The sequence below is a fragment of the Myiozetetes cayanensis genome, unplaced genomic scaffold, assembly GCF_022539395.1.
Source record: "Myiozetetes cayanensis isolate MyiCay16 unplaced genomic scaffold, myiCay2020 scf5-8, whole genome shotgun sequence".
NCBI lineage: Eukaryota > Metazoa > Chordata > Aves > Passeriformes > Tyrannidae > Myiozetetes > Myiozetetes cayanensis.
In genome coordinates, this window is record NW_026087742.1 from 81,197,160 (window position 1) to 81,224,099 (window position 26,940).

General features: G+C 36.3%; 1 protein-coding gene across 2 annotated transcripts in view; it reads right to left on the reverse strand.

Annotated features, from left to right (window-relative positions):
- Nucleotides 1–26,940, reverse strand: part of NALF1 (NALCN channel auxiliary factor 1) — a 466,207-nt gene that overhangs the window by 21,746 nt on the left and 417,521 nt on the right. For both annotated transcript variants that reach the window (XR_007630892.1, XM_050332193.1), the window contains exon 2: nucleotides 2,769–2,940. Coding sequence is in view for 1 of the 2 variants with exons in the window: in XM_050332193.1 (XP_050188150.1) it covers nucleotides 2,769–2,940 (172 nt within the window). In the remaining variant the exon portion in view is untranslated. The remainder of the gene's footprint in view (nucleotides 1–2,768; nucleotides 2,941–26,940) is intronic.

Consider the following 26,940-nt stretch of genomic DNA (forward strand, 5'->3'; position numbering starts at 1 on the left):
GTGACAAAGATAACAATGACTGCAAAATTTCTTGGGGGAAAATAGACAGTCCTATGATGTCTTGTCATCATATGGATCTTTTGAGGAAAGATAAAACCTTTGTTGTTATTTCTTTTTCCAACCTCCACTACAGGATTTTTTTCTTTTTCAGACTCCAACTTAACAAAAATCCTGCCCTGAAAGAAAAAAAAACTACATGGGTTCCTTATCCACCAGTGATGCCATATGCTCACCTGCAGTGGGTCTCTGTGCTCTGGCTCACTGCTGCAGCAGGACAGGTGTGTCAAGGGGAAGTGGCAGCTCAGTACAACCAGGGCACCTCCCAGCATTGCTGGTGGCACCAGCCTCTCTCTAACTGCTACTGGAAAATAGCGTGTAATGTTTATATGTATGTCCCACTCTCTGTGCTGTAGTCAATATCAAATAAAACCAGATATCCCTCGAATACCTTTTGTTGTTACTTGATACCTAAATATGAGATAGAAATACTTTTTGACCTTACTCTTTCGGGTTTTGCTAATGAAGAGCCAGATCAGTAACTAAAAATCCCAGAACACGTCTGCCAGACAGGAGCTCACAGAAAGTGCAGCAGGGGAATAGGTCCCTCAAGACATGGGTGACCTGCTTCCAGCTGCCTTTCAGCAAAAGGATTTCAAGTTACCTGTCAAGTCACAAGACTATTTTGTCTGCTGTTGAACTCACTGTACTTTGCATGAAATAAATCTATTTTCACTAAGCTGCAGAGAAGTGCAATTCCTTAGTCCCACAGCAGATAATAGTTTCATTTATCATTGTTTAGTGGCAGGAAGCACTCTTACAGTGAGCTACTGCTTAGTAAGAGAGTGAAAATGGGCCTGTATTCCAGACAAAGTTTGAATTGCAGCCTTGTACCTGTCCTCAGCATCTTCTCTTGAACACAACTTCCTAGGGTCAGCATACTAACTCCCACAGGTCTGCTCTGCTACTGCTGGGTCCAAACTTGGGATGACAAAAAGCTCAACCAAATATTAGTTAGTGGACTGCTAAGATGAGCTTCAGGTCTTCCTGGTTTTAAATGTCTGCAAAAAGACCGTGGTGACTAATAGCAAATACAGTAAATAGAGAGCAGCCAGCACTGTGAACAAGTCCTCTCATCAGGTGCCAGTGCCTACTTAGGCTGATTTAAATACCTCTCAGCCCTACTGACTACTACCAGATCTTTAGTGACTCTAGAGAGAGCTTAGCCACAGTGTTTGTGTGTAGATACCCACGTTACTAATACCTGCAACAAAATGAGCTTTATCCTCTCCTAAAGCTGCTTTCTCATGCCAGACTCAGAGATGTCAATAATCTTTTCAAAATCATGTATTTTGTGTGTTTTAGGAAGGAATTTGGATCTTGAGTTATAGTAGGAAAATGGCCATGTATTTCCTAAGAGATTTTGTGAAATATATGCCAAGATGGTTTTGTTAATTCTTTGTGGGTTTTTTTCCATTGTGTATGTGTAAGTTGGTACACATGTGTATATACATGAACACACATACACATATATATCGTATATTTGTGGTAAATAAAATAATATATAAATAAGTCTCTCACTTCAGCTTTTACTATACTATCTTAAACTGGAAAATAATACTGATTTGTTTACTGCATATGTATATTGGAAGGCTATTAATATTTACAAAATGCATTGAAGTGCTAAGCACCATTACCTTATTGATGACTCAAAATTGTAACTGAGCTCACATTTCATTATATTGTCTTTTGCATATGGATGGATATTATTCAACTGTGTGCAAAACACTTAAGCTTCAAAAAGAAATACAGTAAATACCTTGCTACCAGAATCACCCTAAATCCAAACACAGGGTATAAGAAGAAGTGAGTTGCCACAATCATTATGCCTGCATCTCAGATGGCATATAGCATCTATGGGGTTTTATAACTGGCTCTGTTTTTAAGTAGCTTACCTTGGGCAACTCATTTAGTATCAAGATTTCCAGTGCAGCCCTATTTTAGAGGTGAAGGCTGTCTAACCTCTGATGTTTGGACCAGGATGTCAAATGATCTAAATGTTGAAATGTCTTTTTACTGATTTAGTGGGAATAAGTTGCCTGAATATCTTCAGGGTTCTCAGATGATACTCCAGGCACTGTAAATCCAAAGATAACATTAATATAAGCTGAAATTTTGTTTGGATGACTAACAGCCAGTCCTGAAAAAAGTTTCTGTGATATCTGAGATATATATTAGCAATACCTTTTAAAACTGAAATACTCACAGAGGAGACAAAAAATATCAGTTCTTCTTATTCTTAAATTTCTTCACTAGTGAAAGACCTTTCCTTAGACATGCACGTTCTGAGAGCTGCTGCAGTTTTGGATGCTGTGCTTCTGATTCTCCATTTATCCGACATAAGAATGCAGCTGTACAAAGATGAATATACTAGAAACTGGACCTGCCTTTCTCTTTGTTTTCTGAATATTGCATGACATGCAGCCTCTTTACTCTGAGTACTGCATGACATGGAGTAACAGAAATCCTCCACCAAATTATTAAGCGTAAAAAATAACCAGAACAAATTCCTTCCAGCAATTTTATTTTATAAACTTGATGATGGGCAAGCTGTAGCGTAAATGTGCATTTCTAAACCTAGGCTCAAATCCTAGCACCTCGAACATATCTTTCTGATGAGGAATGCCTTTGGGCTCTCATAGTTATAGCTAAGTCCATCAAATTTAGACTTATGAAAACAAGTGACATTAGTGGGTTTTTTTATACTGTACCTGTACAGATGAAACTTGATAGTCCTCCGTAGATGACATCATCGTTGTCTGGTAATATAAAGGGACACCTCGTTTGAACCTCCAAACAGTATTGCTTGCAAGGAATTCTGTTGCTGCAGTGAAACTGTGTGACTTCAAAATACTGGGAACAGAGCCAGGCTTTGTAGACAATCTGGAAAAAAGAGAAGAACCAGAAGTATAGATGGATTGCAATAGCAGTGTCATTATTAGAAGAACACACTGTACTGCACACCTACATTAATGCTGCTTCTGAAAGAATATTTTGAGAGAATATCACCTGGGTAAAACAAACTCTTAACTTTTGAAAGTCCTCCTATTTCAGAAAAAAAAATTCCAGCCAAGTCATTTAAAAGAAACAGTTAATCGGGACTAGGGTTATGTTACTATATTATCTTAGTTTGTAAACAGGTATCTCTTAGATGTGACTTTTTATTGAACATATGCATGTATGGAACACAGTCCTGTCCCTTATCCCTGCACCTTATCATATACAAACTGAGACAAAAACCTCATTTGAAGCTAGTCAAGGACAAATTTATGAAAGTGCATGCAAGAAAGAGTTGAAAACTGAGCTCAGGCCATCTTTCTATCATCTAGAGCTAAGCTACCAGCTTGCAATAGATGGTGCTGCTTCCCTTCAAATAAAACCTTATCCAGTCTACAGTATTAATTTCCTGAACATTACGGTTCTTGAACACTAACAGCCGTAGATTAGGGGATAAATCTGCCAGAGTGAGAATCAAAGTCTATGTTTGGGAGTTAAAAGGAACACTTTAAGGATGTTCTCATTTGATGCCGTGTAGCCACGGCTGCAGGATCTTTGATTATTGCAATTATCATCATCATTTAAACAGAAAAGTAAAATAAACATGTTGATTTCAATTTTACTGCTTTTTGTCTTCTGAGCAAGGGTATTTGTCATTAGAATTGAACTAACCTTTTAGGCACAGAAAAGTTTCCTACAAAAATAGGTTGGACACCAGGCTACAAAGGTGATCAAAAACCTGTGTGACAGAGTACAGAGAGGTTTACTTGTTTCCCGTTTTATTTTCCACTTATCCATTTTGAGGTACATTATTTACTGTCTAGATACTTGCTATCTAGGTTGTTATATAACAAAAATTTCCTTTCTGTATTCACTCAGAATATCTGAAAATCTTAGTAACTACCTTTCCTTTATCACAGGCTGAAAAGCAATATAGTCAGTTAATCATTTCTCTTCTCTCTAGACTTGTTTCTAATAAAGAAGGAAATGTAGACGAAATTTTGAAGCAGTGAAAATTAAAAAACCCTGACACCTGAAATGAGCAATCTAGATGAGAGTTTTGCTTGAATTCAGTATCTTTCATCTCACTGGTAATAATTTTATGAGGGTCAATAACAGCAGCTTAAATTATGTAATTAATTCCAGTGTAGTAGTCCCAGAATCACAAAACTTTTATTTTAGCTTGTTTGCAACAGTGGCAGGTATGGATAAAGTTGTGAGGTGATAAAGTGAAGCCTTTATCAGTAATCTATGGTTTGTGATTATCTTTTTACAGCAGCTTTTGCCTACTGAATTCCATAGAACATGGGTTTTTTCCACTACAAATTCAATTTTAATTGCTTACAAACTTTTCTTATCCACAGATAATGATTAATGACAAGGAAGACTATGAAATGTGTGTACTTTTTGTTCTTAAATAAACTCCTAAAGAGAAAATGTTTTTCTCGATGTTGACTATATTACCCACCACATTTTTGATGCTTGACTTGCTATATTGACACTTGCAATAATAAATGAAATAAAGCAACTGTTTTTCTATTTTTATTTAGTCAGTGAGCATAGCCTGTTGGTTGGAAACAGGAACACCTGGTCTGATAACAGATAAATATTCACAGATGTTCTTTCTTGATCACTAACAGTGTAGAGAATCCTCTTGTTCTCTTCATGAAATAGATGTAAGAGTAGTATGTTGGGTTATGAATCATATTTGAAAATGTACGTCAGTTTTTAGGGAGTGTATTGAACAGTGCACCATACACAGTAACCAGAAAATAAGCAAACCCATGTGTCTACTTATGCAAGATAAGAAATAAGTGTTTATTCAAGAGCAGAAGTAAACAATGTAATCGTGGGCTTTTGTGAAGATTTTTATGTATCTAAGCTCAGTTCATACATATCATCTTCCTGCTCTGATTCACAAGTGCTCAGTTTTGGCTCAAAATTGCATTTGAATTCTTGTCTACATTTTTAAAGAATGCACGTGCATGAGTATACCTGTTCTTGAGATCTGTTTCTTAGATAAGCGCCTCCCACTCTGTTATTTTTTTCCTCACAGCTGATTTCAGACTTTTCTGTAGTCTATACAGATATTTTTAATATCCCCATTTTGCTCTGTTTTGGCCAGCAAGGCTACATGGAGTACCAGAGAAGGCTCACCTTCTGTGCCTGTCAGTCCACTGCTGGCACAGCTTTGGCCTGTGCTAATTCCTACATTTCCAGACAGCGCTCAGCCATTGTCTGGGGAAAGATGTATGCCAAGAACCACACCAGTAAGCAGTTTTCCCTTTTTTTTGAGAAAAAAGGAAAAAAAAAAAGTAGGTGTTTGCAAATAAGCTATGCTGTGCTAGCTGATAGACCAGAGAATAGTCCCTCTCTGCTCGTACTTGCACAGATGATTTAAATGACTACTTTCCCAACAAACACAAAAAAATAACCTCCCCTATCCTTCCTGATATTTCTAGACACCAAAGGTTTTACAGAGACATGTTACTTTCATGTGCTACCCAAGAGGGAATACAGCAGTGGGTGAATTTATCTCATATTTGTACCTACCACTCTGCCCAACAGCATTTGCAGGAGTCCCATGGCTGACCCAACTGAGTAATAAGATCCAGAGCAGTCTAAAGTCTTTCCTCTGTTTCAATAGTAGAGAAAGGTGACTTTTTAGCTTAATTTAGCTTAATGATTTGGGACTGAAACGTATTGAAATGTCCTGAGAATTTCCTAATAGTAAAACAGATACTACGGCCTTTGGTCAGCCAGTATTCATTCTTATACCCAGGAAAATATAGATTTTGGTTAGGTGGGAATTTTGTTCTATCTCCTAACAAATCCAAAATGCTGCTTTCCAGAGTCTTAAAATGTGTTACATAACAAGGCCTGAAACTATCAGTGAAAATACACATTGGCCTGGAGTGTGGTATTCACTTTACAAACTATGATTTGATATGAGGGTCTTTTTCCTTCTTAAAGTACATCAATAGCTAAATCCAATGATTTATAATGACAATAAATGTTCCTTTTAAAAATATTTCCTATAGAACACATCAAAGTACTAGTTAAAATCTGTTAATATTTTCCTGCATAATTTGCAGCGTGTCAATGGAAAAGACTGAAGGTGGATGTGAGGAGACCATGTGTTAAATAGCCAGAGGTAGGAAAAAATCTCTAGCTTTTTCATTTAGTAAAATCTTCTAGAACAAAGTTCTTACTCTTTCAAAACATGCACTTTCTCAAGATTCAAGTCAATAAACCAAATGTCTTGGATTACATTTCAAGGAAAGGAAAGAGGGGCTGTGGTGGTAGCAGACGGCTCTCTCACTGTAATATATCCTCATTTAAAGAAAAGAAAGCTAAAACTAACTCCGAACACAAACTGAAATAAACTGAGTTATAAGATGGGAAAGATATATATATTATAGAGAAAATATAAGAATAAAAAATTTTCATCAGTTTTTTTAAGAAACAAGAGGAAATCTAGTTATTAAAAAAAAAATCAAAAATTTAGAAGACAAAAGAGTCATTTTTATTAACAGACTCTTTACTCATGTAATCAAGCTACCAAAACCAAACTAAAACACAAAGAAGACTTGGGATTTTTTAGAATTCCAATTTCTGCTACATATTATGATCTTTTTATATATTGCATACATGTAATGTAGAAAAAAAATAGAATGGTCTTATGATTTCAGCTGCCTTGGGAGATGATTGAAACCTCTGAAAATTCATAGTTGCTAACATAAAGCTGGCAGACCAACCTCAAAGAACAGAAAAAAACACCACGTTTTTCTCTTAGTTTTGTTATTACTCTTTTTTAACATGGGATATAGCTAAGATAAACTGGATTATTGATGCATCATGGCAACAACATACATAGAATAAATACTTGAATACATTTAAATATCTCGTCTCTTTACCATGATGGCAAGATACTAGCCCATAAGAATAAAATCATCTTTCATGTACAGAAGCATAGCTACAAAATCTGAAAAGGATTTAGTGGCAATTTTGCTCACCTAAATAAATTAAATCTGCCTTACCTTGCTCCTTTAGGAAAAAACAAAAGTTAAAATTACACTTTTGAAAAACTGCACCAGTCAATGCTGGCATTGTATGCCTGTATTCATAATCATGAATGCCTACCCAGACCGATCATCACCAAAATCTTCTTGGTAGTTGTGAATTATTATTAATATGATAAAAACATATTATTAATTGGATAGATTGATTTATTATTTCTACTGCACTGTTATTCATTTTATTCCTACTCTATAAGTTTCAAGCACATGTCTGGAAGCAGAAAAAATATTTTATTACTTTAGTAACCAATCACCCAACACAAAAAAAAACAGCTTCAGCACTTCAAGGAATGAAAGTTTCACAAACAGACCAGACACTAAACCGCATTTGCTTATCAAATCATTACATATTGTAAATGGATTTAGAGTTACCATGAAGAAAATGAGGGGTTTGTGGAGAATTTTGAGAAACTAAAAGGGCATATCATGTGCTTTTTCTCTCAGGACATTTCTATGAAGAACACTTATTTTTGTCTCTTTGTGGTGAATAGCAGTCCAGGTTTTGCCCCTTTTTCAGGACATTCTGTGTGTCATACCACACATGAGGTTAGACCCTGTCTGAGTTATTCTTTCTGGCCTTGAAAGGCAACCAGACAGAGTTACTAGTTAATAAGATTTCATTAATTGCCTAGAGAGAGGCCAAGAGCTGCTGCCCCCAGTGTGTACAGCATGTCCAGGTAGAACAGTGCATTGGCTGACCACGACCCTGGTCATTACACCAGCAGAATTCTAACTGGCTATGCAACTGCACAGAACTAATTTTAACTGGATGATAATCATTAAGGTCCCTTCCAATCCAGGCCATTTTATGATTCTGTTTACTAAGACTGCAAAAACAATGGAAAGGGAAAGTCTCCCTCCCTCTCCCTCTCATTCTCACTCACTCGTACATGCACAATACATGTGATCCTGGATAACCTGATTTCAGTCAAACCAGACTAAGTCACACTGCATGAGACACATCAGTAGCGCATAATGAAAAAGCTCAATCAGTTTAATTCTCTATAGCTGCCAATTCTTCCTAGTTTTCAAGAGATGAATTCAGCTTCCCTTCCCCTGTTGTTCTTGACTGCCATTGTCATCACAGTTCTTAATGAACATCATGAAATTTCCAGGAAGTACTTTAACCATTTTCCATGAAAATTACTTTTTTTCCTCACTGAAGGAAAACTTGATGTTACTGACTGGGCTGTCAAAAAAATTATACAAAAAGGAACATAGAAATCACCAAAAAGCTCGTATGGTGTGCAGATGTGGAGGATGGTGGGAGGGAAAGAAAGGAGGAAGTAAAAAGTCACAACAGAAACTCTCTCAAAATGGTACATTTTCTGAATCAGAATAGATTTTAAATGCTTTGCACTGATGCTTTGCAACCATATTCATGGTTGAAAATGACATCTTCAGAGAACAACTTCATAATTTCATCTGCAAGTTGGAGAGAAAGAGGCCCCTCATGAACTTGAGAGGCCTTCTGACCACTCACACCTTCAACAACACCAGGAAATTATACCTTATTGGAATAAAGGAATTAAGAGTATTGCCTTGAGACAGTGTGATATGATTCCAGCTCAACTTCTCCCAAAGTTCGTGAGTATTTAGAGGTAAATTCTGCAGTCACCATGTATACTGAGGAGTACCTCAGGCTGTGACTAACTAATTAATTGATTTTCCCAAGAATATTGATGGAATAACCTACTATGTAAGCTGAGGCTTTTCAGCAGAACTCGATGGAGAAACAGCATTCACTTGAAAATAAATAGTGATGTGCTCTTCAAGTTTTGCTGTGTTCTACCCTAGTGGTTCCCAGCCCATGTTTACTCATTGACAACAGCAGTGAATAAAATGTGTAAGGAGAGTGAAATCTGTTCCCCGTGAACCTCAGGTTAATGTGTGATTTTCTGTAATCAAAAGTAACCCTAAATATTCTAGTATACAAGAGTTGCATTATGTGTTCATTAAAACTTAGACTATATGCTTAAATCCCATGGGGTTTTGTTTTCATTTTTATTTTGTTTGGGTTTTTTTTCTGTTTGTTTTTGGTATTTTATTTTATAATGTATTTTTTAATTTGTTTTGTTTAGAGTCTGGGTGAATTGTTGCCTCATTACCACAACCAGTAATGTTGTGTCTTGTAGGGTTCCCATTTCAACCTTCCTATGAAATATTTTTAAAGTAGCCTAACAGTAGCAATACTTCATGAGCTGAGATGTTGTAAACAACAGTTTTGGAGAAAAGCTACTGATAAAGCTGGAAAATCTTCTAAGCCCTTGCTTACACAAATAAAGATACTCACTCCTTGATTCAGAACTCTGCCTTAACGTTGACCAGGCAAAAGACAAATATATCAAACACTATATATATATATATAAAATATATATATATATATATATATAAAATAAGGGCATGAGCTCTGAATGTAATTATGCATTTTATGCAGCAATGAGGAACCTCAAAAGAGTACTCTTATTTCTTCCGGTGATAAAAATTTCATTGTAAAAGTCACTTTAAATCTTGTGAATGCTATACAGCAGCAAAATAATGCTATATCTGTGAAGTACAGTCTCTAAAAGGCTTTTTATAGTCGGATCGCCAGGGTATTACGTATTGGTTTGAGTGACAGTGCATCGTTAAGAAACATTTGGATCAATCTCAGTTTCTGCTTTGTGCATCAGGACCTGAGATATCACATTGTACAAGTAGAGATGTCTGATAGTTTGCTTACAAGTGTATTTTATATAGACTACACAACCAAAAATTGGATGGCTCACTGGTACAAGATTTGATTAAGTCTGACAAGGGTAGTGTTAGAAATGTGAACTCCCCTAGGAACTTTGTCAGTTTTGAGCACTAGGGACAGTCTGATTTCAGGAAAACTGCAGTTTGCAAGTGTACTAAAGAATAAAAATCAGCTTTTACAGAGAGCCTTCTGCTCATGAGAGTTGTGGGACTGCTGTTAGTGTTTCTCTTTTGCTGGCCTTTGTTCATCAGTCCCATTCTGACACTTTGAGCAGCCTCACAATAGGACTGCACAGAAATAGTGTAGGAAGATTGACCAGATAGGAGGGAACAATTAGGTATCTTTACTAATGAACATCAGTGGTACCATCAGTGATTAAATGTTCTTCATTACATGCAGTAGAAACCATACAACAAGTGGGTTGCTGAAAATGAGATATTTCATAGAAACAGTCTTAAAATCAAGATTATTTTTCTTAAAGATATCAAAATGAAACTATTCTGATTGGGGAATCATTTTTCAGTATTTCAAATATCTCTTTCCAAAATAACTATTTTCATTCTGTTTATACAGCCAAATATTGCTCATAAAACATTCATTTAAATACACATCACACTATTGAGTTTTATTGCATTAGTATTAACTCATAGCTGTTCTGTTTTTGGAGAAGTTGTTTTGTAGATGCATTTGCACCAATATCTGCACCCATCTTCTTGGGGTTTTTCCAGGGAACTTAATTTTACTTTTGCTTTTGCCTTTTTTTTTTTTTTTTTTAATCTGATCCATAATGAACAAAAATTATCAGTCTGAGCTTCCTGTACAACAGACATTATATTTTCCAGTTATTTTACTCCATGTACATTTTTAAAACTTCTTGTGTTATAAGACTGTACCAGGAAATGAGAATGTCTGTTTCATATTAAGGAAATTTATGCCTGAAATTTACAGTAATTTGGGAACTAACATGTCTGTTTTGTGGTTATTTCAAACTCTGATTTTATTTCTATTTTATTACAATGAATACTTTCTGTATCTGCATGAATGGAATATCATAAGATAAATATTTTATCAATTATCCCGAAGATCTTAATGCCACCGGATGCAAACTATTGTATTAAGAGACAAAAACTTCTGATGTTTCCTAAATTTAATAGGTAATCTTGTTTCTTTCCCTATTTTACCCATTTATGAATCATTTTATTTGAAAGACACATGCACTATTTTATTTGAAGATAGAGGAAAGGTAAATTAAGGCTGAAATTTATTTGCCATCTTCAGTTTATATGCTATGTAACAAGATTTCTTTTAACCAAATACAAATGAGTGGAATGACAATCTGCTCTGCTCATATCTATATTGGAAAAGACGAACAGAAAGATGTGAATATGCAGGCTCCTAATACAAATAGGTTTCTGATTATGGAGCCATTACTGAAGAGGAGATGGTATCAAAGTCTCACTGTCACTTTGGTAATCTTTAGGAGAAATTATATACAGACATAGGAGAGATCTATAATGTTCTTATTTGCCAAAATAAACCAAGCTTCTGCAAGGGAAAGATGTGCAAAAACCTGATCCACCAGTCCCGTCTTTCTGGTGATCAGCCATCCGATTAAGTGGGGTCATCATGATGATTGACTTCACTGTTGTTTTATATTACCCTAAAACCTGAACTTATCCTCTGTATCAGAATTCAGTGTTAGCTGTTACTTAATATAGCAAAGAAACTTTCTTTTGAAGATCATAAACATCCCTTCGGGTGAGCTTAAAGGAAAATGAAGATTAAATAACTCATTACTGAAATAAGTAGTCTGTTAAAAAAGTAAAAAGGAGGCACTAGCCTTTGATTTAGTGAGCTTAATATTATTCCATCTAATCAGATACTATATTAAAATGTTGAAATTATAAAAATAAAACAAGTGACTAATCTTTAAAGTGTCTGATCAATTTCCCTGGAAAAGCTTAGGTCCACCTAAGATCAAGTTAGCTCACAACGGTCAGGGCCTGTTTTAAAGTTTTACAATCTTCTAAAATCACATCTGGATTCATGAACCAGGTGATCTGTCAAGTCTGGAAAGTATTTGTGCTCAGCTCTGCTCTCCATCATTTCTGAAGTGATGGTAGTCTTTGTAAATCAGCTCAATGTGACAGTATTCAGAAGATTGGTCCTGCTGACTACCAGCATATGCAGGAGATGAGGAGAGTGCCTTTCTTTACATCCTCTGCTTCCTCAAATTAAGGACCTGATTTTTTGTTCTGCCTGCAAAACTCCAGTGTTGCTCAGAAGAGAGAATCCCTTACGGGACCTGAGGGCTTCCAACTAACTTGCAACAGCTGCTGCAGATTCCTGGCAGGTGAGGGGACTTGCCATAGGCTGATGTAAACATAGAGATAAAAAAAAGTGTAATGTGCCTTGAAGTTCTCTTTCCATTTGGAATTATAACTTCTTTAATCATAAGACTTATTCTAGTTTGATGTTGAATTTTCATCTTGGTCATGCAGGAAATTGAGGGGCAGGTAGTGAGGTCTTCATTCTTGTGACCAGTGACAGGGTTTGAAAAAATGCAGGAAGCTGAGTAAGGGGAGGTTTAGGATAGATAGCAGGAAAAGGTTTTTCAGCCAGAGTGTGGTTGGGTGCTGGAACAGGCTCCCCAGGGAAGTGGTCACAGCACCAAGCCTGGTAGAGTTCAAGAAGCATTTGGATGATACTCTCAGGCACATGGTGTGACTCTTGGGGTGTCTTGTGCAGGACCAGGAGTTGGACTTGATGATTCTGTGATTCTATGAAGAGTCAGTAAATAAAATAACAAACACTAAAGACAACGAGCTAATGAATTCAGAAGAAATGAGAAAATTTCTTAGGCACCAGTGATATGACAGATGCTTTAGAACCTGAAATCTATTAAGGAAAAAAGAAAAAAACCATAAGAACTCATAACTGTGGAAGGAGCCTCTTATAAGGTAGACTCTATTAATATCATTTGTATCATCGATGTAAATTTTTTCTAATCATGATTAATTGAATTGATTTGAAGAACTTTATTGTGTTGTAAACTATCTAGAGGCAAAGCAGATTGACCTTACTCTTTTTTCTGGACATTTCTGAGTGCAGGAACAGGGCCAGAGATTCCACTGTACCATTCTACGTTGCTACACTGCAGTATTCTATATTGCTACTGTCAGTGTCTTCAAGTTGTGCTGCCTCTCCCCCTTACATTTAACTTATAGAATGACATAAAGACCTCAGAGTTGTACATTGTTATGACACTGAAGTGAGCTATCCAGACATCTGAAGAGGGTGAGTGGTTGAACTTAAAGCAGCTCCCAAGGAGAGGAGACATTTCCTCTCTTCTCACAGTTTTTTATCTCACACAGCTCTGGTTTGAAGCCACACAGAGCACCAAAAGCTGACTTGAACCCAGGTAGCCAAACTTGGCCTGAATGGGAATATATATATGACACTGCAGTCAGAGTCATGACAGCTTGTGATCATGCATTTGATAAATCATATTTTCTGAGAGAGCACAATAAGCTCTTCAAGGAGCTCAACAATAGCTCACCCAAGAACAAGTGTCCCAAGTGAGGAGTTTCCCCAGTATGGGGTAGCTCTGCAAGGGACTAGACATTTGCCACAGCAGAATGACACTTGTTATCATAGGGAATAACAGAGCAACAAGACAACTTTCATATACCTTTTGCTGTTTCACCTGCCAATCTATTGCAGCACAGGGACTGCAACAAATTCTTCTCGCCTATGATTTCCCAGAATAGTTGGAAGCATCATATGTCCCTTTAAGGATTTGTGCAAAATATCTGCAGCTTTGCCCACAGTGACAACTCCCATCTCTAAGTTCAGCATTCAGAGCTCTTGCATCATATAAAACAGTACTTACGAGACTTCAAACTTTCAACCACCTTAGGAAGTCCATATTACTTCTTAAAAATTTTCTGCTTTCTCTGTATAATCCAACCATAATATAGTTTGAGAATCCCTTGAAAGCTAGTGTATGTGTTGTTTACTAGCATACAAAAACTATATGCCTCTGAAGTTTCTATTTCACAAGCAGTCTCATAGTTCCTTGGTTGTTTTTTTAACTTTTTTTTTCCTGTATTTCCCTTGGAAATTTACCTTGGAGAGAATTTGAAGTCCATTTTTTTTTTTCTACTAAATTTACTCATACATAAAAGTAAGTAAAATAAATTTAAGATATTTAAGATTCTATCCAATTATTCAAGCACTACGGTCATATACTGTAGCATATCTGTAGATAGAGATAACTGATGCAGTTAAACAAAAAATTAAATCTCTGTCAGGTAAATTCTCCACCATTAAGAGCAATATCAAAAGCAAAGATTATTACCAAATATTCTTGATGGCATTCAGAGATTTAAGTGGAAGGTCTGATTGATAAAAGCTTCTCTTTTGCTTAGGCAGAGCATGTTTGCTTCACACAATTCTCAAGATATGAATGTTACAGTTCTTTTCTCTTCCTATCTATTTTCTTTTTGTTTTCCTCCTTTCTTATCCTGCATTTCCAAAATGCAAATGCTTGTTTATTTCCCCCCTCCTTTTTCTATGTTAGCAGTGGTCTAACCTGTTCTCATGTCTGGATGCCTGGCAGTTTTTGGAAGGAAAAAGTAAGTCTAATTCCTTCAAACCTTGTTGTGCTACCAGAGTTTCCAGAGGAATGTCTCAGCGATTCCAGCCCAAGAGGGCCAGATTTCAGCACTACTATACACTTCTGCAGAAGAAATAGCTGATTTTAACAATATATACAATGCATGACATTCTCATCTTCAAAGTGCCTGATACTGGGATCAGTTTTGCCTGCCTAGTCCAGGGGAAAAAAATTGTTTTATGCTAGACTGAGGTGGAAATTTCAAGACTGGTCATATTAGGTACTCTTTTCAGTTAACAAAAAAAAAAAAAAGCTCCTTATATCTAATTGCATTATGAGTGTGATACTGCTCTGTGAATGGCTCTACTAGCAGTTTTCTCCGTAAGAGAAATATCCTTGTTTCCCTCTGCCAGATTTCCATCGTCTTTAATAGTATCAAATCTAAAACACGTTTTTATCTAAAATTTCAAAATCCTTTCACTGCTCGATGAAGTATTTTTGCAGGAAACTGAATAAAACACTGTACCACAATCTGCAGTGTTTGCTATAAATTCTTTCTGTTTGATTCTGTTGGATTGTATGATGCTATCTCAATTTCAAGCATTTTGCTCAAACATCTATATTCTTGTTACACATTAGACATCAATATCAATTTACTTACAGCTAAAATGTGCCTTTAGAGACACTCTGTTAACTATGGTGCAAACTTAGAGAGGATAAGGCTGTTTGGGGCTCAGCGCTTTTCATAATTCATTTGTATTCCTTCACTGATGGGTATGCAATAACAACATCCAAAAAGATGCTGTGTCTTCCACAGAGATATAATAGAAGAGTTACACATAAATGAAACAGTATAAGCTTGTAATGGATACATTACATTACTCCCACATTATTTTTATGGAATTATATGTGTTTGACTTTGCTGTTACAGTAGCATATTTGTCCTCTCTTTTCATAAGGGATCACCTGAGCTATACAAAATTGGTATTTATGCAAGCTGTTGTAAAGGGAACTTTTTCTCTCTGAACAAAAGCGTTGTTTGTTCTTAGATTTTAAAATATTTACGTCATTGCAGTTTTTCTTAGATGATTTCATGTAGTACACTGGATCAAGTCTGAATGTTACTATCTGATGCCACATCCAGCAATTTGTATAGGTCAGAAACATCAGAGAAAATATTTTCCACTTCAAATTTACTTTCATTTGTTGTTGCTACAGCCTGTTCAGAAAATAGAAGACAATGGTGGAGGACTACCAAAGATCCTGAGAGTAAAACAGCAGATCTGCTACCAAAAATTATAAAGTCTGTCATTAGGAAAAGTTAATAGATTGATGGATTGAGAGTAGAAAATATTTTATTTTATATTTCAGAATGATTCCCTGTCATCCAGAGACTCTCTGACAAGCCACAGATATATTTGTAAGCTAATAAGTTGTTTAAAATAATATTTCAAAGTGGAATAATAAACCAAAATGTAGATGGTGATATTAGAAAGGCTAGCCAGCCTCATCTCTGCAAAGGTAAATTGTATCTCTAATGAATTAAAATTCTTCTAAAGAATAAAAATGGAAATATGATCCTGATGACAATTTATTTAGGTTCTCAAAAATCCATTAACCAGGTCTCTAAACAAAGGTAATAAACCAAGTTACTATTTTTTAAGAGTACTATACTGTCACATATATGAAGTGAGTAGGGGGAAATGAAGGAAAAAAAACCCATCGGATTTCACTTGCACAAACAGTTAAAGGCAGGGTGTCTTCGACTTTCATATATGCAATGTTTTGCTTATTAATGAATTAATGCATCAGAAAGAAAGCTAATCAAGAAGAAAACAAATCTACTGACAGAAAAATGTTAACAAAATCCAAAAAGAGAAATTCAAGTTAAGATGAACTGAAAACTTGCTGAAGTTCAGTGCTGAAGAACTGAAAGAAATGAAACTCTTTGAAGAAAATGTTAACTACTTGTATACCATAAAGGATTTTAAGTTCAGCATGTGAACCCGGGAAAATAATCTGGGTCTTCCTGTTCAGTGAACACTGTGCAGTTGCAGCTAGAAAAGACAGGTGAATTTGCAAAAGCTGAGAAATGAGACAGAAAAAGTCTCCTGCTCAGCCAGCCCTACATGCTTACCTGGAATATTCCACCCAGAAAGAGATAATCCCACATCAAGAGGAGGCACAGAATTAAAGAAGAGATGACAGCATTTCCGTCACTGGGTCCTCTGAAGAAAGCCTGAAAGACTGTGTTATGAAATTTCAGAAAGGAGAGGGCGACAGGGAAAGATCTATAAAATTATGAGTGTTGTAGAGAAGAGGACAATTTTTTGATCCTGTTTTATAACCCGGAACCAAGGGGCAAAGAACTAATGGAACTGAAAAATCTAACTTTTGAAAGAATAGATGGAAATATTTTTTCATGCAATGCTTGGGATTGGCAGTCATACACTAACATTTCCTTGAGAACAAGATAGTAAGATTTAGCAAATGATCTTTCCAAGGTAAGGCCATATGTACAGTTAATAGAGGAAAAGATCTTTGGAGACTTTTGGAGGGCAAAACTATGTTCACCTTAGATGTTTTGTAACAGTGTACTTCAACTCTCTTTGAAAAACCTCTAGGCTTTTCTCTGCATATATAAAGGCATTTATACTTACTTTAGGAAAGTTACCTCATTACATAGTTAAAATGCAGGTGTACTCAAGGTGGCTTGGATACCTTATAGTGCCAGCTGAAAGGGTACTAGTATAAATACAAAGTCTTTAAGAAAATCACTTTTGGATTTAATGATTAGGAAATATCTCTTCTGTTGCTTATTCTGAAATTTCTGACTCCTTCCTTTGCAAAGCCTATTGCTGACTACTGTGGAAACAAGATTGTGGATGAGATGGTTTATTGGTAAAGTCCTGCAAGTGACAGTTGTTCTGTCTTCTAGTGAATTTTCCCTAATTTTAGTGGGCAGCAACTGTGAATAAATCATGTGCCTGTTTCATTAATGTGTGTCCAAAACACACTACAGGTTCAGAAGACCTCATGAGCTTCTACTTCTTGTTGACTAAGAACTGAACACTCATATTTGTCATCAAAGCCAATGGGAACCCTACAAAAGCTGCCAATGGAAATGCATAGTCTGATTTACCCACATTTCTCAATAAAATGATATAAAGTAAAGAGATATGTGTTTACTATACAAAATGGAGAACTTAAATGCTTAGTAAAAGAAGAAAAAAAAGAAAAAAATCCTGAAGGATAAATTACAAAGGAAAACCGATTAGCTGTTTTTATAATGCAAGTCCTTGCAAGAATAGGTCTTTTTTAATGACTTAATCCTCAACTGAATTAGACCTGTGATTCCAGCCTTTTGAATTGAAAACACGGGAAAAAAGACTAACTGAGAATAAGCAGTAAGGAAGACTTATGTCTCTCTGTGCTGTACTGTTAGTTTATTGACTTAAGGTGATGGTGCAGTTTAAACCTGCACCTTTAGAAGACTTGTGACCAGCCGGAACATCAGAAGAACACACCATGTTTCCTGTGTGACATTCCCCCAGCAATGACTGAGAAGAAAATAAATGCAGAAAACCATTGAAAACATAATAAAAATGGTTTAACAACAATAAACAACATTTATTTATTTATTTATTACTTACTTACTTAAATATTAACATCTCTTTATTTAAAATTAGGCCACAGGTTATTTTTGATCTTTAAATTTGTTTGGAATTTAAACATTTTAAAATATTTAAACATTTAGCTATTTTTAAGCATTCCCTGTCATCTCGTGATGATTTTTCTTCCTTAATCAAACCCCATTATGTCTGGAAGTTTTGCTGTAACTCCTCCAAAATGCTTCTTTCCTAATGTATCCAACAGAACAACTGCAGATCTTTCTCTGTTAGCCTGTGACCTACCTAATTATCCTTTTTATAAAGCTGTATTTCTTCTCATACTGACAGGTTTTACTTTTTTATTTAAATTCAGATGCTGTCTTTATGAATATCAAAGACATCTTGGAAAGTCAGCACTGAGAGCATAATCTGTCATCCTGTACTCTATACGATATTATTTTGTGGAACATGGAATCAGAAAAAAATACAGAACTAAATACATTTTTTTCTTCAATCAGCTGCTTTTCTTCATGCCAGGAATCTCACCCTTGCTCATAATGATCTTTACAATGGCAAACCTGAATATTATCTTAAAAAGTTAATAGATTAAGGATCAGCTGGCCCAGACTTTCTTGGCAAACGCATAGTCTACACAACATGGCTCAGCACCCTGTCCAGATGAATCTTAAGTATCCAATGTTGGGGAAACCATCACTTCCATGAGGAGATAATTCCAATGGTTGATTGTTCTCATTGTCAAAAATTTTCCTTCTGTGTCTAAACAGAATCTCCCCAGCAGTAACTTGTACCCATTGCCCTTTCTTTTTTTTCATGTGACTTCTTGCAAAAAGGAAGTGTCCTGGCTTCAACTAAGGTAGAGTTAATGTCTTCTCAGTAGCTGTTGCAGTGCTGTGTTTTGGATTCAGAAATGAGAATGGTGTTGAAAACACACTGATGTTTAGGTTTTTATCCTAAGTCCAGGACTTTTTTCTTGTCTCATGCTTTGCCAGTGAGGAGGCACAGAAAAGAAACTGGAAGAAAGCATAACCAGGTGACCTAAACTGACCAAAGTGATATTCCACACCATAGACCATCATGCCCAGTATATAAAGTGGGGGGAGTTACCCAGAAAGAGGAGCTGATATGGGTTCAGGAATGGGGGTCTGGCATCAATCAGCGGGTAGTGAGCAAATTTATTGTGGATCACTTGTTTTTCCCTTTTTATTACATCATTATCATTCACTGTTATTACTGTATTTTATGTTTTCAATTATTAAACTGTTCTTATCTCAATCTACAAGTTTTGCTTTGATTCTCCTTTCCATTCCACTGGGGTGGGGGGAGAAATGGAGGACTCTAGTGAGCAGCTGCGTGGTGCTTATTTTCCAGCTGGGTTTAAACCATGACAAGAAGTCTCCATCTTCTTTGTAACACTTTAAATACTGGGACATGGTGATGAGGTCTCCCCTAAGCCTTCTTTTCTCAAGGCTGACTCTCAGCCTTTCCTCACATGGCAGGTTCCCCAGTCCTTTGATCATCTCTGTGGCCCTTCTCATGACCCTCTCCAGCCTGTCCACAGCTTTTTGTATAACAGAGAACAAAACTGAACCCTGTGTTTCAGGTGTGGCCTGACAACTGCTGAGTAGAGTGGTAAAAAGTTGTCCTCTTTAACAGAATGAGAAATTAATACATTAAGCTTCTGTGCTCTTTTGCCTTTAATGTTCTAAAAATTCTAAAGTTTTATATTCCTTCAGAGTGGGTTAATCTCAGAAACCAGCCTCAGACATCTCTTTTTTTGGGGGGTGATTACAGTTCCACTGATTGACACACAGAATCCTTCATCTAGGCTATGAAATAGCTGTGTGTCATGATAATTCTTAAAGATTCCCTCTCATGAATGCTAAAAACTCCTTGGAAACTTAGCAAATCTTTCCTGTCTACTTTTTTCCTTCTTAGCGACTTATTTATCCTAAATTAGCTCTCAACCATGCTGTGCTAGCTGATTTTTTTAAAATTTCACTTAATATTTTACTTCTTTTCCCTTGCTTGCTAGCACTAATAGCACTCATATTTAATTACTCTTTGGTCACACCCATGTGTAAGGGTCACAAATCCTGGTCAGAATCAGGGCCCAGTTACACAATTTAGGAATTTACTACAATAGACAAAATCCAACAGTGAAGCAGACAACTGACAAGTCTAGAGATAAAATTTTAAAAATAACATTTGTTTTCAGTCACATAGTCTCCATAGGTGTTAAAACACAACAAATCTCACTGACAGCAACTGAATTGATGATTCCTGCTTTCTTGTACAGAAAGCAGCCCTTACATAGTTAAAATGATGCAAGAAAACTGGTCACAAAGGCAGAAGCTCCAGAGATACTGAATTCCCACAAGTTTGTCAAAGTAGAAGAATGTTTGATTTCTATTGCTGTGGTCTCAACACTGTAATAAAAAAATTCTTTCCACTGCATTTTTTTCCTCAACTGTTAGTCTAAATAAACAAGTGGTGATTCAGGGTATTACAACGTGTTGTAATCAGAGTTGATTGTGATCAGAGTTGTTGTGACCGCCTCATTTTGGAGAATCATGATAATCTATTTTGAGAAGATTTCTCAGTAAACCATTATCTTGGAAATATGGAGCCCCTGGTGGTCTAGGGGGTAAAGGCGCGGCGCTATCACCGCGGAGACCCGGGTTCGATTCCCGGTCAGGGCCACTCCCGGGCAGGTGGGGCTCGTTAGCCCTTAAAGGCAACCCACCTACGTCCTAAGGACCTCGCTGCCACTGTCCAAGCTCGCTTGGCCCCGGCAGATGAACCTTAGGATTAAAGGGTGGGCTCAGTTCCGCGCACACTGTGTCTCACCTAAAAAAAAAAATCCAATGCGCAGGCTGGAAGGTGGAAAGACCTTCCCCGGATCTTCGCTCGCGAAGACTGGCCATTATTATCTTGGAAATTACCAGAACATGAACTACACTCTTCCTTCCACTCCTGTGTTATCTGGATTAAATTTGGGCCCTATTAGAAGCTATTTGGTCCTATATTGGATCTCTGTGCTCTTTGGACCAGTGATAACAGGAACAATACATAAGGAAAGAGTCTCTGCATTAATCAACCTTCATGAAAATCATGTCTGTATGGAATTTTGGGTTGGAATATCAAAGGATGACACAGGGCCAGAAGACCCATCTGGTTTTGAGGGAAAGGAAAAGCTCATAACCTGAGCAGAAAGGAGGGAAAGGTCATGGTTCAAACCAGCTTGAAGAGCTGAATCATAGAATCACTAATAAAGGAAAAGACCTCTAAGGTCATCAAGTCCAACCATTAACCTAACAATGCCAGGTCCACCACTAAACCATGTCCCCAGGCACTGCAACCACAATTTTTTTGAGCACTTCCAATGCAGTCTGTTCCAATGCCTGACTATCCTTTCAATGGAGAATTTTTCCCTAGTATCCAATCTAATCCTCCCCTGGCACGTGTTTCTGTGGAAGACTCCAAGTCTGCAACAGAGAGGTGGGCCATAGGATGTGGTCAGAGGGTAAGTCAAAGCCAAAGACTCCCTATGTCCTTCCGTATGGCTTTCTGCCTGGTGTGAATACTGAAACACTGTACCTTTGTCATTCAGTGTGGTAGGAAATACAAGATGGAAAGTTCTGAAGCCTATCACCAGTACAACAGATCAACCATCTAGATGTGTGTAAAGGATCCCAGGATACACTTCAGAAAGAAAACTTGTTAACCCTACTGTTCTGACCACTGTTTTCTGCATCAGCAAAACAATCTCTGGTGCCAGGAGTTTGCACGTGTTATTGCAAACTGAATAATAAGTAGGACTTCCCAGTCCTGTAGGGTTTGGTTTATGAAGAGTCTTTCAAGAACTTAATTCAAACATGTAATTGTCAAGACAAGGAATTAATTTTTAATGCATTTTTAAAAGGTACAGTCTGTTAACAGAATTAGACAGAGTGGTACAAGAGAGAAGGAGAAAGAAAAGTCTAAGGAGACCTAAGAATTATAGCACCATATGGGACAGCCCCTCTCTCTTTCCGTTAATTCACTCTCTTGCATGTATAACTTCAAAATATAGAGATATATTTTAGTATCTCTGTTCTACCCAGTTTGATATCACCTCACTTCTGTTGTGTAAAATACTCCCACCAGAAATAAAGAACAACAAAACAGACTTTGTTCTTTTTGGTACAATAATATAGTTATTTCAGTCTCTACACAATTTTACTCTCTCATTTTGGATCTGTTTAAATTGGTATTTGTGTGAATCTCTCTTGATACCCTTAGTGAAATGTAGCTGTCTCAAACACCTATCAGCACCAAATATCTTAGGCTGTGGTTTAGCTCTTGGAAAGGGAAGTGCAGGTGGAATTCATGCCTCCAGTTTCTAAAAGGAAGGCTTATTCTTAGCTCAAGCAAGGCTGTACTTGCATTGGAGGGGTGAGAATTATATCTGTTAAAATGTTAATGAAGTATTACTAACTGGGTACTTCAGGGTCATCTTTTTCTTCAGTTTCTGTGTAATCAATAGAGACACTTTGGCTTCTATTATGACTCACTATCTACCCTAAGGATGCAGAGATTTAGAGAGATTATCCTCCCCTACATAGACTCCTAAACTCCCATATTAGAGGATATATGTAATTCACATTCTATTGATAAACTGCTACTAATTCTAAAGCTATGAAATGGACCTAAATAAGTAAAGGAAGTTTATTAAAATTGATTTTACTGGGAAGTCTTGGCTTACATCCAGAGATCATGGCATCACTGAATCACAGAATGCAATGAGATATCTACATTTGGGAACTGTGGCATTGTCCCTACAAAAGAACCTTATGATAGGGAAAATTACCCATGAAACTACCATGAAATTTGGTTTTGGTTTTGACTTTTAAAAGAGGATTGTTCCATTAAAGGGCATGCATCTGTGCAAACAAGTAGACTTTGTGTTCTGTGGATATAGGTCTGGACACAGGGGAGAGAAGTGGATAGAAACCATAAATTTAACCTTCTGCTAAAGAGCTCAAAAACATGTGAGAATTTGGCCTGTAACAATATTACTGGTAAACTCTAATTCCAAAAAGTGCTGTAGCCACAAAATCAGGAACAACTCCTTTGGCAGACAACTCTGCTTTTGAATTGAACATGACCAGTTAAAAGACATGCCAAGGACTTTGCGACAAACTGTGCAAAGTAATTTCTTGTCAAAAATTGCTATATAATTTCCCCCATCAGGAAGTCCTCATGAGATGAAGGAATAATTTAACTGTCCATCTTACTCCTGTACAATGAAATGCTCAAAGTAGATCAAAGTGGTAGTTGTTTAAAATTAAAGATTAAATAATTACACTGATTTATGCACAAAAAGAATGGTGGAGATAATGTGTTCAGTCTGTATCAGCCAATGACACACATCACAGCATACAGTATCCTGTCACATTCTAACATTGTATATAAATGTCAACCCTGCTATTTATTTTCAATTTAAAATGCATTAATATTAGCTCTATCATGCTGAGAAATCTTATAATGAAGACAGTTGATTTTTTTTCCCCCTGAAGGACAGGGAAAGACAAGAACACATTTCAATGCAATGATGAACATGTCTCTTATTATTTTATTGGGAAATTGATTCATTCATCCTGTTCATATTCATGTCAAAATAGTCAATAAGCAAAGACACAAGGAAGGACAGATGGGAAGTCATCATTTAAGAAAAACTGTTAGGAAATATTAGGGAAAAGTCAAGAACAATGTTTTTATTTTTATATACTCTAATACCTATGATTAATTTCTTTATTTTATGATTAATTTCTTACCTGTATTCATCAACTTTGTGTTTGAATTTTTTTACACCTCCCAAAAGTTCTACAGACATTATTATTTAATTCCTTTGTTTACTGAACCACAGAACAAATCCCTGACTTGACCGATTGATTGGTTGATTGATTTGTATTTCCTTTGGCTAACAAAAGACAGTGCTTTTGGAGTGGTGTGTTTTTAAGCATATGCAAAGTCATGCTTTAACATTACCTATCCCAAACATTTGAAGACCCAAGACTGAGAGTGAGAAAATCACAAAGATATTTACTCTTATAAAACGGTGTATTCAGTATTCATGTTCATAAAATGGAGAATCAAACTGAGGATCTGATCTCAACAGCAATTTTTGTGAGCAATAAGACAGGTACTGAGTGAAAAGATGCTTTCATTGCAGAAATTTTCACTAAAGGTTATACGGTGGTATTGAAGCATGTCTGCAGAGTCATGGAATAGAATTAGTGGATAATCCAGATGGCAAAGGACCTCAGGAGATCTCTAGAGAATGCCTGTACTCAAAGCAGAGCCACCTGTGAAATAAGAGCAAGTTGCTCAGGGCTTTTTCTTGAACCTTCCCACCAAGGATGGAGCCCTGTCCCACTGCTGATGATCATCGTGGGAGAAAAAGTATTTTCTGACAATATTTTCTAAACTCTTTCAAGTTATGCTTGTTATCTTTTTGCTGTAAAGAGCCTGTATTTGTCTTTTTAATGACTTCCCTGTAGATACCATTAGATTGCTATTAGACTGTCTAAACTTCAGAGGCACTTGCACTTGATATTTAATCTTTATTACATGTAGTTAGTAGTCACGTTCAGAGAAAGTATTTGAGAATTGCTAAACTTTTAGCCTGACACATCAGTTTTTTTATTTTCTTTCCAGGAAAATAGGAAAAAAAAAAAGGTTTTTTTCCTTACATACTGACAAAAAAGGTTCAATTTCATATAAGGCTGAAAAGAGTTGATGGAGAGCCCAACTCTGAGCTCTGGAGAAGTGACAGAGAACAAATTTAAACAAATTCACTAAACTCTTCTACAACTTACATCTTTTTAACAAAAGAGTTTCTTGTCTAGTCAAAGGACTTGATTAACCTTAAAACAATGTAATTTTAAATTTTAAAGAAAGCATTATATTTTATGGATTTTGATAGGAATTGTAAAATGTGGCAGCTGTCGCAAGATTTGCTAGACTTATACAGTCTTTTCCAAAAGTTTTTCCTTCTCTGTTTCTGTAAAAAGCTGGAAAAAAAGATTTGACAGTTGGGAAAAGAGCTGAGAAACAAGCACTAGCAAAATAGAAGCCAGGATAAAGAGTTTGTTGCAAACAATCATGCATTGTATCATGCTGTCTTAAAAACGTTAAAGACTTTAAAACATAATTCCATCATGGAAATTACGTTAATAACTTAATGTTTAAAGTTTAATGTTAATAATTTGCAGTACTCAGTATAGATACTTTATGCTTCTAAATTCACAGTTTTCAAAGGCACCGTCAACACTGGGTAACTCATAACATCCACAGGAAGACATGAAAAATGTTTGACAAATATGTAAACAGTAACAGAGAGTAAAAGCTCAACAAATGTGAATATGAGAGCCCATTATTAATCCATTAGACTAATACATATGCACATAAAGAAGGGTCCTTTTTCTACTCCATTCACAGTGGTTGAACTGCTCCACATCCACTCACAAATGCTTTTCCATGAATAAGCATATGTGAGATAACACAAGATTTTAAAGCAAAATCTTTCTTTGTTGTATTCTAATTAAACACAAAAGTACTGACAGCACTCAATGCAATTAATTCAAATGATCACAAGGTGATTGAAAGCAAATTTAGAAAAACTTTTGGAGCTTAGGTCAATAATCTCTGTTAAATTAACACTTAATTGTACTTTATTCTTGTGGTAAAATATGGGTTTGCTTTAAATAAAGAATCAGACATCCTGGGAAATAAATATTGTTTTATTGTTCAGCTTTGAGGACCACATTGTGTATAGGTCATTATGCCATCATGGGATAGCAACACATATACAGATACTGATCGACGTTTTGTCACTGAATTGGCATGAACTAAGGGGGCTGTAGAAAAGGTTTTGCATTCCTGTAATGAATATGCAGTATCAATATGCAATATATTAAAAGCAAAAAATCAGAATGTGCAAAGCAACATTTGTGTAAATGCATTCAGGAGACTTATGCAGTTACCACATGTTTTGCTTTGTCCCTTGTGCTGTTTCCATTCCGAAGAAGGTCATGTTCACTTTTTCTCCTAACATGGTCTATACTTTGGCTTATCTCAGCCCTAAAGGATCAGTGAGAAAGCAGACAGCTAAACCTTCTTTTGTAGTACAGCTTCTAAGTATAGAACAGGAACTGAGGAAAAAAATAGAAGTTAATACACCACATATACCAAAATTGTTTTCACACTGGTTTCCTAATTTGACCACAGTGGATTAGTTTCAACTCCCAGTACTGTTAGGATGCTTCATAACATTTTTTAAATATCATTATTTCTCTGCAGAGTTTTTCTGTTTGCATAACAGTGTCTTACATATTCTGTATCTATTTGCACTTTCAAGTAAAACTGAACAAGTCATGTAGTCTCAGAGTTAAAAAAAAATAAAAACACTACAACAATATCAGGAAGTGAAGGGAAAAGCTGTTCAGGAATATTGCTATTGACTGGTTCTATTATCATAGAATGGTTAGGGTTGGAAGGGACCTTAAAGATCATCTAGTTCCAACTGTCCAGCCATGGGCATGGATACCACTCACTAGACCAGGTTGCTCAGGGCTCCACCCAATCTGGCCTTGAAAACTTCCAGGAATGGAGCATCCACTTCCTTTCATGGCAACTTGTTCCAGTGCCTCACCACCCTCTCACTAAAGACTTTTTTTCTGTCATCTAATCTAAACCAGATCTCTTTCAGTTTAAATCCATTGCCCCTTGCTGTCTCACTATTTGCCCCTATAAAAACTCCCTTTTCCTCCTTTTTAT